Source organism: Fusarium pseudograminearum, chromosome 2, assembly GCF_000303195.2.
Source record: "Fusarium pseudograminearum CS3096 chromosome 2, whole genome shotgun sequence".
Lineage (NCBI taxonomy): Eukaryota > Fungi > Ascomycota > Sordariomycetes > Hypocreales > Nectriaceae > Fusarium > Fusarium pseudograminearum.
This window is the reverse complement of record NC_031952.1, coordinates 5,457,367-5,471,567: the sequence shown is the minus strand read 5'-3', so window position 1 is coordinate 5,471,567 and position 14,201 is coordinate 5,457,367. Positions and strand designations below refer to the sequence as shown.

Below are 14,201 nucleotides of genomic sequence, written 5' to 3'. Positions count from 1 at the left end.
CCGACCCAACTACTAATCCGCCCCTTACCAGCTTGACTATGGGAGAGCGGACGGGATCCCGTATTTTCTGGTAGGTATGGTCGTATGTGGTTGAATGTGTCGTTCAGTTGGTATATATCGGCTGGTTGGGGTGGTGGTTACAATAAGCGACAGACATGACCAACAGAGAGTAGCAGATGCGGCCTTATCTCAAACTCTTTCCGATGTTGGATCATCAAGATAAGAAGAGGGGTTAGAAGCTTGATTCAATTTCATACGTTAGGCTTCGAAATTGAATTCTTGGTGCCATATTCCCTGCAATGACTCGTTGTAGGATGAAAGTCTACAATGCGTCGCGCCTGTTGATTGCGACACGTGTACTGAATTCTTGAATTTTAGCTCTCGGAACAATCTATACTTCACTATCGCACATCACCAATATTTTATAGAAAAGGTCTCATTTAGTATTCGTGATTAAAGTTCGTGGTTCAGCTTGTCGTTCGGATTGGTTGACGAATAGCTTCATGGTGGAACCACGTGCGGTTTAGAGTCGCTGTAATACGGCAGACTGCCAACTAACGTTAAGGCCTGGAACTTCTCCGCATGATCATGTCGGCACTTGACTGTCATTTTCGTATCTCTTATACCCGAGAATGCATCTTAACCTTTCTCTACTTGTGTCCTTGTCGATTGTACCTCCCTGTCGCTGGGCAGCACGAAACAATGAATCTCACCGGCTACTTATGTAGCCCAACAGATAAAGATGATGTCGAATATCGGCCGCTTCGTCAAGCAAATGCAGACGACGCGCAGCCATACGCCGTTTGCACTACCGGTATCAAAGAATCCCGGGCCTGGCGATTCTGTACAAAATGGGTCAAGCCATGGGTTGCGGTTGGTGCTGGAGCAATTCTAATCTTGTTAGTACTTAGCTGTTGGGCTATCAATTCAAATGCTGACCCCCTCGCAGCGGCACTTTCTTCCTGTTTGTCTTCGTAATCGAGCGATACGCCATCTACAACTTTGAGGCTTCAGGCTTGGCCTTGGCAGATCCCGTCGAGAATTATGGTGACGCAACAGAGAGTGCGAAGCGATGGGTCGAAGATCTGTCGCCCCAGGTTTCACCTGTCATAGTGCATTCTCACAACGACTACCTGAGACCTAGACCTCTGTTCTCGGCTTTGTCTGTTGGCTGTGCTAGCATAGAGGCAGACATCTGGTTGAGCAGCAACGGCAGAGATCTATTGGTCGGTCATAACTGGTGGAATCGCAGAGCGGAGATAACACTCGAGTCACTATACACCAAGCCTTTGCTGCAGATTCTGGACGCAATGAACTCCAAACCCCACGTCGACAATCTGACGGAAACAAACAGTCCTGCTGGTGTCTTTGCAACAGACCCGAACAAGACGCTGATCCTCTTCATCGATGTCAAAGACGACCCTGTAAAAACATGGCCAGTCTTGTTGAAGCACCTGGAACCTCTACGAGCAAAGGGCTATCTGTCGTTTCACCAAAAGCTCCCTTCAACACCCACGAACCAAACATTCAATTCCAGACCAATAACTGTCGTGGGTACGGGTAGTATTGTTAGCCAGCGCGCCGTCAACATCGGCACAGACTTGGCCAAATGGGAGAAATACCATGATGTGTTTCTCGATGCATCCCTGGACCTACTTTCTCAGTATGGGTTTTGCCGGACGGTCGACAACCTTTGTCCCGAGGTGCGAGAAAACGAGTTCTACACAGCTTCCGTGTCTATATGGAGAGCCCTTGGAATTGTCATGCCATACTTGAGCCAGGCGCAGAGGGTTAAGCTCAGAAAACAGGTTCAACTTGCGAAAGATCTCGGTTTGAAGTCAAGGTACTGGGAGTTGCCAGTATGGCCAACGTCGCAGAGGAATTATGCCTGGAGGGTACTGACGGAAGACGGCGTGGACCTGCTGAATGCCGATGATATAGTCGGCGCAACCACAAAGCACTGGCATTCCGACTACACGATAGAAAGTGCGTGGCTACTTGCCATAGTGTCGTGCCTCTGTAGCTTTGTCTTCACGGTATTCTGGTTTGGAAAGAGGATGATGCGAGGAATTATGCCTGTTTAGAATCATGACACTCCAATAGAGACCCTTTCGAGGTTCATTGTCACTTCAATTACAAGTCATCAATCATCTTGGTACAAGACAATTACCAGAAAAATGTAGGCATACCTACAGGTCGTCCAACAAGTCAAATTCACTGACGGTCTTGTTGTCCGTTGACATTGCATTCTTTGTGTGATACGGTATCCCTGCCGTCTACCGAACGATCGGCGTTGGGATGTCCTTGACTGTTGTCTCCCGACGATCGCGCTTGACCAAACGAGAACAGTGTTTTTTCCCATGTAGCTGGTGAAAGGTTTCGCCATTGTCAGAGGACACTGGAGAAGGGTTTCCCATACAAGACGGTGAAGCATCAGATGGCGGTGATATTGTCACATGGCGTCGCACTGATGTCTGGCGTTGATGCTAACCAAACAGCTAACGGTACTTGAGAAGAAGCTATTCGTGCTGCGACAGCTATTATCAATCTGAACTCCACCAAGAATCAGCCTAAAAGCTGCGGTGTGCGCGTCTCGGCGGGCTGCCGAATTAACCGCACTAACGCTTGGCACTTGGCCAAGAGGGAGTCAACACCAACAAGTAAGCGCTGTATTTGTTGTAGTGGCTTCATGCAGAACGATTTGCAGCCTGTGAGGGCTGTGTCATTCAGTCATTCGATATGAGGGCATCTGAGTGATTGTGAGTTGTAACATTTGCAACCCTCGATGAAGGGTCTGTTCCAAAAATAACAGGGACCCCTGCATGCTTGCCACAGGCAGTGGCAAGCCAAAACGCCAAGACAGTAGTAACCACCAAGCAAAGAGCCAAGTGTTGCTCAAAGCTTCGCAAGCAAATACGTGGCATCACTCAGCAACATGAGGCTGTGCGGATGGTAACCCACCATAAACAACGTTGGCGTCTCCGATTGGACTCATGTCGTATGTCACTGGAGACATCAATTGTGGCTGCGACGAGCGACTTGGCCCTCACCGCGGCAAGTGTGCATACATAAATTGGCAAAGCCCCAAGTCATCATCCATGGTCCCGTACCTCTATCTCTGAACTCTTCCAACAAAAACAAACACAATGACTCGCTACGGCCACAACACCGAATTCCAGCAGCAAGCTCCCTTCCCTCAGGGCGGCGATGAACGCCGTAATGAGCAGGGTGGCTACCAGCAAGGCGGATATCAGCAAAACGACCGCCAGCAATATGGTCAACAGCAAGGTGGCTATGGTGGTCCCCCACCAGGATACCAGCAAGGCCAAGGAGAGGCACAGTCCTATTACTCCGAGTCCCAGCAGAGCCAGCAACACCAATACCCACCATCTGGATCTGGACCTGGGCAATATCAACAGGGTCCTCCTCACGGCTCAGGCCCTCGTGATCAGTTCAACGACGGCGATGGCCAAGAGGGCGAGCGTGGCTTCATGGGAGCTGTAGCCGGTGGTGCAGCTGGTGCTTTCGGTGGTCACAAGATTGGCGGAGCGACCGGACACAGTAAGTCAAGCACCATCATCGGTGCTTTGGCAGGAGCCTTCAGTGGTCATAAGCTACAGGATGCCGCCGAAGACTGGAAGGATGATAGGGACGAGAAGAAGGAGGAAGAAAAGAAGAGGGAAGAGGAAGAGAAGAGGAGAAAGGAGGAAAAGAAGCGAAGGGAAGAGGAGGACAAGCACAGACGAGATGACGACCGTTACAGTTCTCATCACCGTCGTCGAAGCTCTTCCTCCCGTCGCCGAAGCCGAAGCCGCAGCTCTTCTCGTGGCTCCAACCGACGCCGCTCTGGACACTACGCCGGCAACTTCACCGCCTCGTCTCGGGATATCAGACTCGATACTCATGGTGAATATGTCCTGCACGCTTCCTGCAAGCGTGAGAATGGCGACTACCAGCACACATCCATCTCCCTCAACAAGCTACTGGAGAACGACCGAGGAAGCTTCCGTTGGTCGGCTGGAGGCCATCACGGTGGCTCTTCTCAGGTTACGGTCCAGCAAGGAGACACTCTCCGAGGCATTGCTGCCCGATTCAACACTTCATTCGATGAGATTGCTCGACACAACAACATCACCAACCCTGATCTGATTTACCCAGGACAGACCCTCTCGATCCCTGGCGGTGGCAGCCAAGGTGGTGGTGGATTTGGAAACTCGGCGCGACATGTGCGTCTTGTTGATGGAGGTCAGAGGCTAGAGGGTGAGCTGTCTCGCGATGGTGATTGGGTTCTGAGCTCCATCATCCTTGACGAGCGGATCAGAAACTTCAACGGTACATTGGAGCTGGTCTAGATATGTGCGACATAGTAACAGCGAGTTTGCTGCATAATATATTTTTGTTCAGATTTATTTAAAGTTTGTGGATTCATTGTCGCCTTTTCCTTTCGTCTTAATTTGCGTTGGCATCAGTGGTGGGGAGGTGTTAATGGTGCGGAGAAGTAGCTCAACAAAGGTCTTGATACTGTTAACAGCTGAGGCCTCAACATGTGTTACAATAGATCCTGATGAATCCTTCAAGCCTAAAACTTAGGTGTTTTGATGTCTATCCCAATGTTTGGAAGAAAGACTACCTAGATGCAATCAATGGCATCAGATGTTACACAATCAAGCATTCTCATTGAGATGATACAGGGTAGTCGGCGGTTCCGAAGAACCCCGCTGATAAGCAGAAGATCACGAGGTGATAACGTCTCTATGACGTGACACGAGGAAGTGAATGCAAGGGTGAGAGAGAGACATGACAGGGGTCAAATATTGGGCCTGCTGAAGTCGCTCAGTCATGAACCTGACAAGTTCAATTTGACGGCATAGACAAGTCCAGTTTGTCGAAGGATTAGACTTTAATCAGCTGTAATCTACAGAATAAAGCTTTAAGAATAAAAATAACAATAAAAATAGGGTCACCGAGGCTGCCGTGATGTGACATTCCATCGACTGTACGTACCTGGTCTGCTAATCTCGTATCCCAGCCTTTGAATGCAAGCCTTGTGCAATGACAAACTCTTCCTGATGATGTGATTGGTCTGGTCCCACTTCTGATCCTTCTGCTTCGCCTCTTTGTTGTAGCTTTGAGCTTATCCTCCAATTTCCTGCCTTTCCAGGTTCCGAGAGTTTTTCTCCATATCAACCTGCACCAGACAAAGCAGCCCATTCTCGACTTTATTAAGCTTGAACGCTCATCAGTCGGTCGCTTTCAACATTGATAAAATCGTCCATCACTCTCGTTTCATTGCTCCGGACTTGACTACAAGACAGCTAGTTTCTTGAGTCTTCTATCGCGTCAGCCGAAAGCATCCATTCTTCTTCCATCGCGTTCACTTCCGACTGGCCCCCACCCCTGTTTCCATCCCTCGTTCACTGGATCGTCAACAATGCTCGCCTGTTAACTCTGTCGCTGTCGCATCTCATCAAACATCTTGAGCATAAGCTCACAGTAGAAGCGATACTCTCTGTCTTCAAAGTAAACCTTCTCTTGAGCTGTAGCCAATTCAATCCACCCCGACACCGCAGCCATGAAGCTATTCACGGCATCCCTCATCTTCTTCTCATGGCTCGCCCAGCTTTCGTCCTTCGCCACAGCCGACAGGATCCTCGAGTCCAAGTCCCTCAACAGTTGTCAACAGGGCTCTTTGTTGACTGCTAGTCTTTTCCATGTTGTAGTCACCCCAAACAACTCGGTTGCCACCATCAACGTCAACGCTGTTGCCTCGGTCCAGGGCAAAGTTCTCTTCGATGTCGCCCTCAATGTCTATGGATACCAGTTCATCCGTCAGGTCGTCGACCCTTGCTCTGGTAGCCTTGAGCTTCCCAGTCTTTGCCCCATGACCCCAGGTGATATCGACATCAAGTTCAACGTCCCGCTTGGCGATGCATTGGACCAAGTCCCCAATATCGCATACGGCATCCCGGACTTGGATGCTACTGTGCGTGCATATGTCAACATGACATCCACTGGAGAGAGCGTCGCATGTGTTGAGGCAGACTTTTCCACTGGAAAGTCTGTTGAGCAACTGTCGGTCAAATGGGTTACCGCCATCATCATCGGAATAGGACTCGTTTCCTCAGCTCTGATCTCGCTGGCAGGCTACGGAAATGCATCCGCTCATCTTGCTGCCAATACCCTAGCTCTGTTCACATACTTCCAAGCCCAAGCTATTATTGGTCTCACAGGAATTACCATGCCTCCTATTGTTGATGCCTGGACTCAGAACTTCCAATGGTCCATGGGCATCATCCGCCTCCATTGGATGCAAGAGGTCTTCACCTGGTATCAACGCGCTACAGGCGGCACACCCGCTCGCATTTTCGATCATCTTGCTACTTCTTCGGTCCAAGTTGCCAAACGATCTATCGAGTATATCCCTGGCGCTGCGGCTTTGGTCCGTCGTGGCTTTGCCATGTCGAAACGATCCAACATTGAGCTTGAGAATGGCTCATTCCTGGTCTACGGTATTCAGCGCGTGGCCTTCCGTTCCCGAATCGAGACGACGAATCTTTTCCTCACTGCGCTCACCTTCTTCATCGTCTTCATCATCTTTGCTTGCCTCCTCGTTCTTATCGCCAAGGTTATTCTTGATCTTTGCGCAAAGCAGGCTTGGATCAAGCAAGAACGCTTCCTTGAGTTTCGAATAGAGTGGCGCACACTCCTCAAAGGCATCCTTCTTCGGCTTACCCTCATGGGCTTTGCTCCTATCGCTATTCTCTCTCTCTGGGAATTCACTCAAGTTGACTCGGCTGCCCTGGTAGTCCTGGCTGTCTTCTTCTTCCTTGCCGTCACAATCACCCTCGCATTGGCAGCATTCAAGATCATCACCTTTGCCAGACATAGCAACCCAGTCGTCACTCTTTACTCGGACTCGCGCATTTTGAACAAGTGGGGTTTCTTGTATATCCCATACCGAGCAACTGGCTACTACTTCGTCGTGCCCCAGCTTGCGTATATCCTCGTCAAAAGCATGTTTATCGCCCTGAGCCAAAAGAGCGGCGTAGTCCAAGCGGTTGCCCTCATCATCATCGAGGTGGCTGCTTTGATCGCCACAAGTGTCATGCGTCCCTTCATGGACAAGAGCGTGAACTCGTTTAACATCGCCATCTTCGTGCTCAACTTTCTCAACGCCATCTGCCTCTTCATCTTTACCAACGTTTTGGGTATGCCCAGAATGGGCCCTTCGGTCACCGGGCTGGTCCTCTTTGTCGCCAATGCTGCATTCTCTCTCATCCTTCTCCTCATGATCATCATATCGAGTGCGTTGGTGTTTTGGCGAAAGAATCCAGATGCACGATACCAGTTCATGGCTGATGATCGAGCATCCTTCATGAAGTCCAAATCGTCCACACAGCTTGACACAATGACCCAGCTCGAGGCTCTGGCTGCCACCGCCCGTGGGGACCCAACTGGTCATTCTCGCCCGGTTTCAAAGTCATCATCGGAACTAGCAGCTCAAATCTACCCTCCAGGCCCGCTGCAACAAACTGCGAGCTCTTCCGTTTCGTCAAGAAGCCCCAACAAAGATTCTCAAGTCGACATCAGGACAGCGGAACGCTAAGAGATAAGCTAGTGCATGTTGGATAGACAAGCTATATGAGAAAATTCTATTTCATGCTATATACTTTATTAGTTGCCATTGTTGGACGGCGAGTGGGCGGCAACATGTTGTCAACATCTAGCAAGGGGAGAAGAGCTCGTGTTGAACGATTTATGATAATTTAATTCTTCCTTTATTTCGCGACATATACGATCTAACAATGTTTACACCAGGTCTCCCCAACAGAGACTGCTTAAAGTGGCTAAACAGAGCAAGTGAGAGGCCCTTTCTCAGTTACTCACAGGTAGGATAATATGCTTTATTATTGTGTGATAATTACTCTCTATGGTGAAGTCTATGAAAAATAACTGGATAGTCGTGTGTAATGCATCTCTATTGGCATTTCCGGTATTATTAATTAATCCTCCCCTGAGTTGTCCGTCCCGATACTATCGACTCAGAAGCCTACCTGATCCACTCTGCCCTGATTCCCAAATCGTTGTCTTGAAAACACATGGCTCTTCTCCTGTCTCGCTTCGCTTTCCTGGCTCTCCAAAATGCTTCATCATCATCGCTGTCTGTAGTGTCTGCTTCAAGAATAGCTCGTGGGTCCATCCTCATATTTCGGTTGTGATTCCAGTCACTGCTAGTAGAGACTCTTGCGACAGCTTGGGCCCCTCTCTCTGCGTGCACTGGTTGCGCCGTTTTGGAAACAGGCCTGTATCGACTTGGCATACCGACGGTATTACGTTCGGACGGTGCAACTGAGGCGGCATATCCCCCATCACGTTGATGAACAGACTTGGCATAGTTCGAGCGAGCATATGTTGATCTCGCATAATTCGAAGATGCATAGTTAGATGGCGCATAATTAGATGGTGCGTAGTTGGAAGGGGCATAGTTGGAGGGGGCATAGTTGGAGGGGGCACGGCTAGGTATCCCACTAGGAACCCCTCCGTTCATCACTGACTGTTGTGACGAAAAGTTGTCCCATGGCTGACCACTTCTTTGTTGATTGATGGTAGCCATATTTCGGAAAAACTCAGTCTGGGCTTTCAAAAAGTTGAACATTTGATGATTGACAGGAGCAGGAGGAGGTTGTGGCGCTGTAACTGGCGTTTGTGGTCGAGAATATGATGGCATTGGCGGCTGGGCCATTGGCATACCATATGTAACCGGCATTGAAGGTGGCTGACGCGATGATGATCCCCAGTTGAAAGCATTATTGGTATCGGGGAGTGGCTGGAAGCCATGACTTGGGGGAACCCGACGCCTAGCTTTTGCACGTTCCTCACTTGCTATCACACCAACAAGACCACCGGGAATGAGTTGCTGGTTGCCCATAGGCCAAGAAGGCTGTACATTTCCAGCAAAAGGATCGCGCGGCAATTTGCTGGCAAAGGCTGGCATTGGGGAGCGTGGCTGCTGTCTCCTGCTCTCTGGAGCTGGTTGGATGTTCAAACCATAGTCTGACCTCCCGTCTATGGCATGCATGGGTGCTTCTCTCCCACCTGATCTCTGTTTCATCTGGAGAATAGCCAGCGGCACGTCATCTTCATCCTCATCTTCGTCCCCGTATTGCGTAGGAATATCCTCCCTATGACCCCGAAACGTCGTCGTAAAGGAAAGTGTGGAAGACATACGGGAATGGGAGCGTATATGTGGCAGTTCATGTCCTTTTGTTGTTTTCATCATCTGCTGCCGGTAGCTGTCAAGATGTTTCTGCTGCCTTTTACGCTGAGTCATCTGCCTCTTGGCAAGATCTACTTCATCAACCGTATCATGATCGATCTTGTCATAATCAATCTTGTCGTCTTCGTTTTCGCCCTCATAAAAGAGCCTTTCTGTCTCTTCAAGAACCTTTCGCCTCTGCAAAGATTCGAACTCAGCCGCAGTCATGACTTTGCCTAAAGGACGATTTGATGATCGTATTGGTGGTGGTAGGGGTGGTCCTATAATGGGACTTTCGGGTACTGCGTCCAACGGGGAGACATACAGGGCAGATAGGTCTTCCAAGTCTTCATCGATACGGTGTATCTGCCTGGGGTGTGAGACAGTGCTGGCTGAGGAAGGGAAGAGCGGCTCCGCGTCTGCAGAGTCGGGTGTGTTGAGGCTATCGTCATTGATGAAAGGCCATCTCGGTGTATTGTCTGCCGTTCTTGGACTAACAAGCTGTTCGAACCCTTTTTCGCCATCTTGAGGTATACTGATGCTAATATCTTGACTGTTCCATGACCGCGCGTACTCTTCAATGATGCCTGCATTCGAGGAAAATCGCATTGCAGAGCGATTGTTGCGCTTGGAGAGTGCAGACGCATGGGACTCGTTCGAAGATAGAGCTGTAGTGTCGTGTGGTTCTAGGAACGTGCCGGATTTAACGAAAGGCTGGATTTTGGCGAAATCGAAATCGAGAGGACTGGTTCTGTGGAGAGTGGAAGCTGTGACGTCCATACTGCGGCCCTGTCCATAGACGTTTGGCCGTGGTGATGTTACCGATGGGTAATCATCGTGAGAGAAATGGCTGTGTGCTGTCGTCGTAAGAGACATGAAAGGCAGATAGTGTGTGAGCCTAGCACAAGCAACTTGACGTTCAATTAAAGCAAGTCAAAAGGTAATCACTGAAGAGGTCGTGAGGGTAGAATGTAATGGAGCGAACGAAATCCGGCGTTGGACTTGTCATCAGTAGCAAGACATCCCTTGGAAAGGCATCCCTTCTCCGAAAGGGGGTCATGTCTTGAATATCTTGCTTGAACTGTCTCATTGTGGAATCGTGGCGATCTCAGGAATGCATTGGGTTTAACACGGGATGGTGATCGAGAGAAAATACTATTAATAGTAGTGAGTAAAGCTTGGTCTTGTTTATTCCTTGAGCGTGTTTCTTCATGGAGGTTCACAATGCTTGGGAGAGTCTGAGATGTGGGTACTGACTAAAATGAGATAGTGCTTATTTCAGCGCCAGATAGCTAATCACAGCCCTAACAGACAGTATCGTAAGAACAACTTGATAGTGGTAGCTCTACTTATAAACTGGCCACAAAGAGTGTGAATGAAACCTCTAGTACGCTGGGCGATCAGCATAAATAAGAAATGACCTCAACAGTTGCTCAATATTGACATTAATCGACGATGATGCTGTACTCTATTCGCCTAAGATGGTTAGTAAGTCTCTGTTGATAGTATGCGCTAGCTTGGGTCAGGCTCGCAAATGTCGCATCGGTCACGATAAACAACGAATCATTGATCGATCTCCGGTCCCTGATAAAGTTATGCTTAGTTGTGAAGAAAGGGAAAAAAGGAACGCGAATGTCCCAAGCCACCGGACGCGGGAGACTGAGTCCCATCGAATCCCTCCACCCCTTTCCAATCCAATAATTATCTTTAGTTAGACAACTGTTTGCAGACTATTAGCCCGTCCCTCTCTTTAACCCGCAAATGGCGTCGCCTCCCTCAGCTCCAGCTCAAGCCCCTCTTCTCGCGTCAGATTCGGCCTCTGCACCCGAAAAAAGCGCGAGGCCTACACCGACTGCCAAGCTCCGCAGCTGTGTCGTCTGTCGCAGTCGCAAAGTTCGATGCGACAAGCTATCCCCATGCTCGAATTGCCGTAGAGCTAATATTCCCTGTGTCGTCCCCTCCAATGACCGTCCGCCTAGATGGGCCCGGCGCCTCGATCGCTTTAGCAGCGATGGCCCACGACAGGTTGACAACAACCTGGAAGGTCATCAGGCATTGGATAGACTGCATACACTCGAGAACCTGGTCAAAGAATTGAGGAGTCAACTAGAGGTGGCTAATGCGGCCAGCAGCAGGGGTGCTTCTTCTGAAGCCGCATCGCCCCCTGAGAACACGAGAGCTGCCACCAGTCCCTCTTCAGCGTCGACAACGTCAGACGTTCAGAAGCATTTCGGCCGAATGGTTCTGAAAGATGCAAATCAAAGACGATACATCTCAAGTGGCTTTTGGTCCCGCATTAGTGATGAGGTCAGTCAGGCACAAGCTCTTTTCTTAGCTTCTGCTCATTAATCGTGCCTAGCTTGAGGGACTTAAGATGGACACTCGCAGAACGGAAGATGATGTAGAGTCTTCCGATGAACAAGATTTTCCAACAGCCACTCCGTCGACCCAAGAGCTCCATCGAGAACCTGTGGACCGGCACGCCTTCTTGTTCCAACATGGCTTGTCGCTATCGCCACCTGGGAACCAGGACTTCAATCCATTACCATCCCAGATCCCCTTCTTGTTGGACATTTTTGAAGAGAACATAAACATCATGATGTATATTGTCCATATGCCGACCATCAGGAAGATGGTTCGTTCGTCTCGCGGGTCAAGTCCTAAAATCGATCTGAAGAATCAAGCTTTGCTCTTCTCCATTTACTATGCTGCGGTAACATCAATGGAGGACGATGATGTACTGACAAACTTCGGTGCTACTAAAACCGAGCTCAATCTCAAATTTCGTCGCGGTCTAGAACAAGCCCTTGCGAAAGCTGACTTCCTCAACGATCCCGACATTATACACGTTCAGACATTGGCCATCTTCCTTTCACTGGCTCGGCGATATGATAGTCCTGTGTACGTCTGGATGATGACAGGTCTCATGATACGCATGGCTCACGCTGTTGGTCTTCATCGTGACGGGTCCAGGTTCCCGCATTTATCACCCTATGAAGTAGAACAACGGCGGCGTATCTGGTGGATGGCTATCGTGATTGACATCCGTGCATCAGAGGACCAAGGGACTGAATTCACCATCAACAAAGATAGTTTCGACACCAAGATGCCCATCAACATCAACGACTCGGATCTTAGCCCTGATACGAAACATGTTCCTGTGGAGCGTGAAGGCGTTACGGACATGTCCCTTGCGATAGCCATGTGCGAGCTGGCGCATGTATCCATGCAGTTGATGACCTCGAGCCTTCAGTCAGGTGGCCCAGGCCTTGATGACCAAGCCCAACTATTAGACCATTATCGTAAGAAGCTAGAGGAGGGCTATTTCCGGTATTCAATTGAACCTGACGATATCATCAACTGGGTTGGTATTGTAGTTACACGGTTGGTCCTGTCCAAATTGACTCTCTTGGTGTACCTTCCCTCGCTATTTACCTCACCTAGCGATCGTTTCTCAGATGAAGTCCGAGACAAGCTACTCATTGCAGCTATTGAGATAGCCGAGCACAACCATTCCCTCAATGCCGAGACGAGATGTCGCCAGTGGAGATGGATCTACCAGACATACACCCATTGGTATGCCATAGTCTGGCTGCTCATAGAGATATCTCGGCGGCAGTGGTCATCTACAGTTGAGCGTGCGTGGATAGCTCTACACAGCGAATGGCTCATTCCCTCTCACAACAGCACAGCCAAGAACGTGCGTATGTGGATTCCACTGCGCAAGCTAATGGACAAGGCGAGGAGACATCGAGATGCACAGCTTGGGTTAATAGGAAATAACCCATCGCTGATCGAGAAGTTGGAAATCATCGACAGTTCTCTGCCTGCCCCAACCGACCCGGAATCAACCCCACATGCACAGCGCAAAATCACTCTCCTTGAGCACTGGCGGACACTTGTTGGAAAGACACCAACCGAGGTCTCCAACGACTTAACCCTCGGCAATGGTAGTTACAAGGCTTCCACAACTCATACCTACAGCTCGAGTGAGATCGGCAACAATGTTGCAGGACAAGCCCTGAACGGCTCGCTCGAGGCTCTTCTCTCAAACCCCGGCCATGAGTTAATCGAATCTGATGTCACGCAATCCTCCCTGCTCAAGTCAACTGCATATCCTCAAAGTTGGAGTGATAACCAACCGATGGCCACAGGTGTCGGGTCATGGCTTTGGCCTGACCCAAACCTGGATACCGAAAATCTCACTGACGTGGATGTCAATATGGACATCGACACAGATATCGACTGGAATACATGGCTACAGTCTGCTGCTGGTATGGAGATCACCGCAGGAAGTTCAACGGCTTTGTAAAACAGCAGTAGGGCAAAAGAGAGTGTTGCGTATAGCTATGTGAACAAACCAAGCCTCTGAACTATGGCTCCCAAACCACTCGAGTTGGACTACGAGTCAACATGTATTTCAAGTCATGGCAATAGAAAATAGAAATCGGATTTGGTAATCAACAAATGTGATAATATTGGATGATAACTAAATTCGTGTGCCTTTCAACTTAACAAACTGATAACTACAAACAAAGTCATTTAACGAGAGTATAAGAAGAGAACATATCCAGTCCTAACAATCCGCCATACCGAGTTTCAAACATCAATCGTAAAGTAAAGAGCGCTCCCTTGTAGGGATATGCAAGGGGTAAGAAGAATGAATGAAGGAAACCTTGCGTTGAAGTCCTCTTGTCCAGATCTGCACTGTCAAAGTGTGGTGCATGCCTTGAATAACAAAAGAGATGGTCGAGAATCGTGACCCTTTTTAGTGGGGTGGCTTGTAGCTGTCCTTGGGAGGAGGCTTATTCTCAACAGGAGGCTTGTAGGTATCCTTAGGAGGAGGTTTATACTCGTCCTTGGGAGGGGGCTTGTTCTCAACTGGAGGCTTGTACTCGCCCTTGGGAGGGGGCTTGTACTCGTCCTTGGGTGGAGGCTTGTGCTC

The 14,201-nt window shown here is 49.3% G+C and overlaps 6 protein-coding genes across 6 annotated transcripts, besides 2 other annotated features; 4 read left to right on the top strand and 2 right to left on the bottom strand.

The window, feature by feature from the left end:
• Nucleotides 1-702: 702 nt before the first annotated feature.
• Nucleotides 703-2,084, top strand: FPSE_12444 (uncharacterized protein; the record flags this gene model as incomplete). Its single annotated transcript, XM_009265561.1, has 2 exons — nucleotides 703-899; nucleotides 950-2,084. The coding sequence occupies 2 exons, from the start codon at nucleotides 703-705 to the stop codon at nucleotides 2,082-2,084; spliced, it is 1,332 nt and encodes a 443-aa protein (XP_009263836.1).
• A 1,062-nt stretch (nucleotides 2,085-3,146) lies between these two features.
• FPSE_12443 (uncharacterized protein) lies at nucleotides 3,147-4,352 on the top strand (the record flags this gene model as incomplete). Its single annotated transcript, XM_009265560.1, has 1 exon — nucleotides 3,147-4,352. One exon carries the CDS (start codon nucleotides 3,147-3,149, stop codon nucleotides 4,350-4,352), a length of 1,206 nt encoding a protein of 401 aa, XP_009263835.1.
• Nucleotides 3,654-3,731: a repeat region.
• A 579-nt stretch (nucleotides 4,353-4,931) lies between the features above and the next one.
• Nucleotides 4,932-4,957: a microsatellite.
• A 615-nt stretch (nucleotides 4,958-5,572) lies between these two features.
• FPSE_12442 (uncharacterized protein) lies at nucleotides 5,573-7,606 on the top strand (the record flags this gene model as incomplete). The annotated part of the gene is made up of 1 exon (XM_009265559.1): nucleotides 5,573-7,606. One exon carries the CDS (start codon nucleotides 5,573-5,575, stop codon nucleotides 7,604-7,606), a length of 2,034 nt encoding a protein of 677 aa, XP_009263834.1.
• A 444-nt stretch (nucleotides 7,607-8,050) lies between these two features.
• FPSE_12441 (uncharacterized protein) lies at nucleotides 8,051-10,132 on the bottom strand (the record flags this gene model as incomplete). The annotated part of the gene is made up of 1 exon (XM_009265558.1): nucleotides 8,051-10,132. One exon carries the CDS (start codon nucleotides 10,130-10,132, stop codon nucleotides 8,051-8,053), a length of 2,082 nt encoding a protein of 693 aa, XP_009263833.1.
• An 885-nt stretch (nucleotides 10,133-11,017) lies between these two features.
• Nucleotides 11,018-13,568, top strand: FPSE_12440 (uncharacterized protein; the record flags this gene model as incomplete). The annotated part of the gene is made up of 2 exons (XM_009265557.1): nucleotides 11,018-11,563; nucleotides 11,616-13,568. 2 exons carry the CDS (start codon nucleotides 11,018-11,020, stop codon nucleotides 13,566-13,568), a joined length of 2,499 nt encoding a protein of 832 aa, XP_009263832.1.
• A 456-nt stretch (nucleotides 13,569-14,024) lies between these two features.
• On the bottom strand, nucleotides 14,025-14,192 carry FPSE_12439 (uncharacterized protein; the record flags this gene model as incomplete). The annotated part of the gene is made up of 1 exon (XM_009265556.1): nucleotides 14,025-14,192. A coding segment is annotated over one exon (168 nt), but the record flags the coding sequence as incomplete, so codon positions are not given.
• Between the last annotated feature and the right edge of the window lie 9 nt (nucleotides 14,193-14,201).